This window comes from Clytia hemisphaerica, unplaced genomic scaffold (genome assembly GCF_902728285.1).
Source record: "Clytia hemisphaerica strain Z4C2 unplaced genomic scaffold, Clytia hemisphaerica genome assembly, whole genome shotgun sequence".
In the NCBI taxonomy this organism is placed as follows: Eukaryota; Metazoa; Cnidaria; class Hydrozoa; order Leptothecata; family Clytiidae; genus Clytia; species Clytia hemisphaerica.
The window spans coordinates 35,132-37,659 of NW_027104179.1; the positions used below are offsets into that span (position 1 = coordinate 35,132).

General features: G+C 37.1%; 1 protein-coding gene across 1 annotated transcript; it reads left to right on the plus strand.

Moving 5' to 3' along the window:
* The first annotated feature begins 1,074 nt into the window (after nt 1–1,074).
* Nucleotides 1,075–1,956, plus strand: LOC136814731 (tropomyosin-2-like). Its single transcript, XM_067071151.1, has one exon. It carries the CDS (start codon nt 1,075–1,077, stop codon nt 1,954–1,956), a length of 882 nt encoding a protein of 293 aa, XP_066927252.1.
* The last annotated feature ends 572 nt before the right edge of the window (nt 1,957–2,528 follow it).

The window sequence follows — 2,528 nt, forward strand, 5'->3', positions numbered from 1 at the left end:
TTGGATGACCTGAATATTGCACTTTGACTTTGGTCACGTCCAGATTTTTAAAGGTGTCGTTTCGCCTAAACTCTTTCCTATCATCGGGATCAATAGCCAAAATTAAGATATATGACAATCTATCCACATCGATATTTACCGGTAAATTGACAATGGTGTCAGTTTTCTTGATTGTTTTTGTTGTATATCTCATAATGTGTCTGACAGGCACAATCATTCGACTATACTTTGCCATGACTGACTGACTCAAATATTCATCAGTGATGATATCATATTCCAGCTTGATGTCATTGGCTATATAATCATAATCACGCTCATTTGATAATGCAAGTGCATCCGTGCTCCCTAAAATGACTGACTTGGCATCGTTAAATGTGAACTCAAATTGAAGCTTTTCTCTCAAATGATATTGTGAAAACGGAGTGACATCGTTGAGCAACTCGAAGAAATCAAATGGAATTCTAAACCTTTTCCCCAACGTTTTACCAATAGCCTGCTCCCCTGCATCTCCACTCGCACCGTTGGATTTAACTCTATGTTTCAATCCATCCTCAGTTTGGATTCCCTGAAAAACCCGTCGTGCTTTTTCCTTTTTTGATAACCACAAGTCCATATATGTCATGATTTCATCGTATTCGTCAATTTCTCTCTCAGGTTTGCCTTCAAATTTGATCCCTATTTTTTTAATAATTTTTCGACCTAAATTTGGAACTATACTTCTTTTGACGTCTTTCGTGCCACTAATCTCCATGTTAAAACTAAGAAAAGTGCTTCCTGGTACGATCATGTCATTCTTTCCAAGTTTTGGCATTTCAACGATTAGAGTAGACCCAGGTTTGACAGAATTTGGAGTAATCGTGTTTACCACGTGTGTTGACGCTTAAAATGTTGTGCTCGAATGATTCGCGAGCTTCTGTTTGGATCGATATCCTCTCCATATACAGGATTTACATTATGATCAAAATTAGCAGGCTGCCTAAAATTTTCGTTGTTATATCTTTCTCTGTTGATATCTTCGTCAATCATTTTATTTCCGTATCTTGCAAGCATCTTTATTATAAGATAAAAAGAAACATGTTTGAACCAACAATCGAAGAAAATATTCCAATGGAAACAAAAAATAACGATGATGAAGATTATGTATATGAAAACGAAGCATATAATGACGAAGAGACAACTACTTTTACTGATCCTACCCGTTCTTCAACGCCCTATACTTACGACGACGAACCAACTGAAAATCACCCGTCAATTGAAAATCAACGACGTCAAATAAAAAGATCTAAGATAAGCGACTTGTACAAACACATGAAATGGGAATTTGACAACAGCGCTGAACTTTATCTAGATGATAAATTTACAATCAAAAACGAAAAAGGGCGGAATCAGCTCTATTTCATCAAAAACAGTAAGGAATATTCTCTCACTAAAAACAATGGTGAATTCAGATCTCAAAAAACAATTAATACGATCATAAATCCATCGGAACAAACTATACTCGCAGTATCTAAAATTCTCGACGACACTCCTACTATGATTGAAATGCAAACCATGACTAGTGAACAAATCATTGAGACCGTGAAAACTCTCTCTCGTGATATAGCTACCAATACCGATCTTGAAATGCGAGAAATGCTAGGCCTTGACAAAGCATTAACAAGATTCAAAGGTGAACTTGTTAACAACGCTTCAAAATTGACAGAAATTGATGAACAAATTAAAGGCACAAAAGATGAACTCAAAAATGCTCAAGACCCTCAAGAAAAACTAGAACTAAAAGCACGTTTAAAAGAGCTTCAACAAGAGCGAAAAGTCAGACTTGAAATTTCGAGTCAAACTCAAAAACAACTTTCTAGCCAGATCGCTCGCATTCGTGATACGCTTTACGACTTTTGCGAAGATGATATAAGTCTCAAAGAGAAAGTCAAAAAAACATATTCAGAGAACACGGTTTAACCATTACGGCAGCCATCACAGCCCTTGGCACCATTATTTCCACCTTAGTCTTGTCTTTAACAGGAGGTGGAGGTAGTGGTGTTCCAAGTGGTTCTCCTAAACCACATAAAGGTCAAGAGTGGGTTAAAAACAAGTTAAAGGCTCTCGCAAGACTTCTAGGGCGTTTAGCAGAACAAGTCGCTAAAGCTTTGCCTGGAGCCATTGGATCGCTTCTCGCTGCCATATTAAATTTGTTCAAAAAAGTGGCGTTAGTTAGCTGCTGCAAATTACACTTGGATATTCTTAACGTCCGTTGGTGCTTTAATAGGCTATGAAATACATCAATATTTTTATTCTTCACAAAAAAAAAAAAAACTAGAAGTATCGCCAAATCGCTAAAATCGCTGCCACACCTATGCCAATGATAGCTGTTTTCTCGTCTACGTGATCGTCAAGAGTATGAACTCTTTTTCGCATAGTTGTCATCTTAGGAATCAATTGAAGATGTCTATCCGCTGTCTTTTTAGTTGAAATCTGCGGTGATTTTTTCAAGATCACCGGAGTTGGTTTTACAACCTTTCCTAAACCATGAC

Excerpts from the sequence above, each read along its gene's own strand:
- LOC136814731 (XM_067071151.1), top strand. The coding sequence starts at position 1,075 with ATGTTTGAACCAACAATCGAAGAAAATATTCCAATGGAAACAAAAAAT.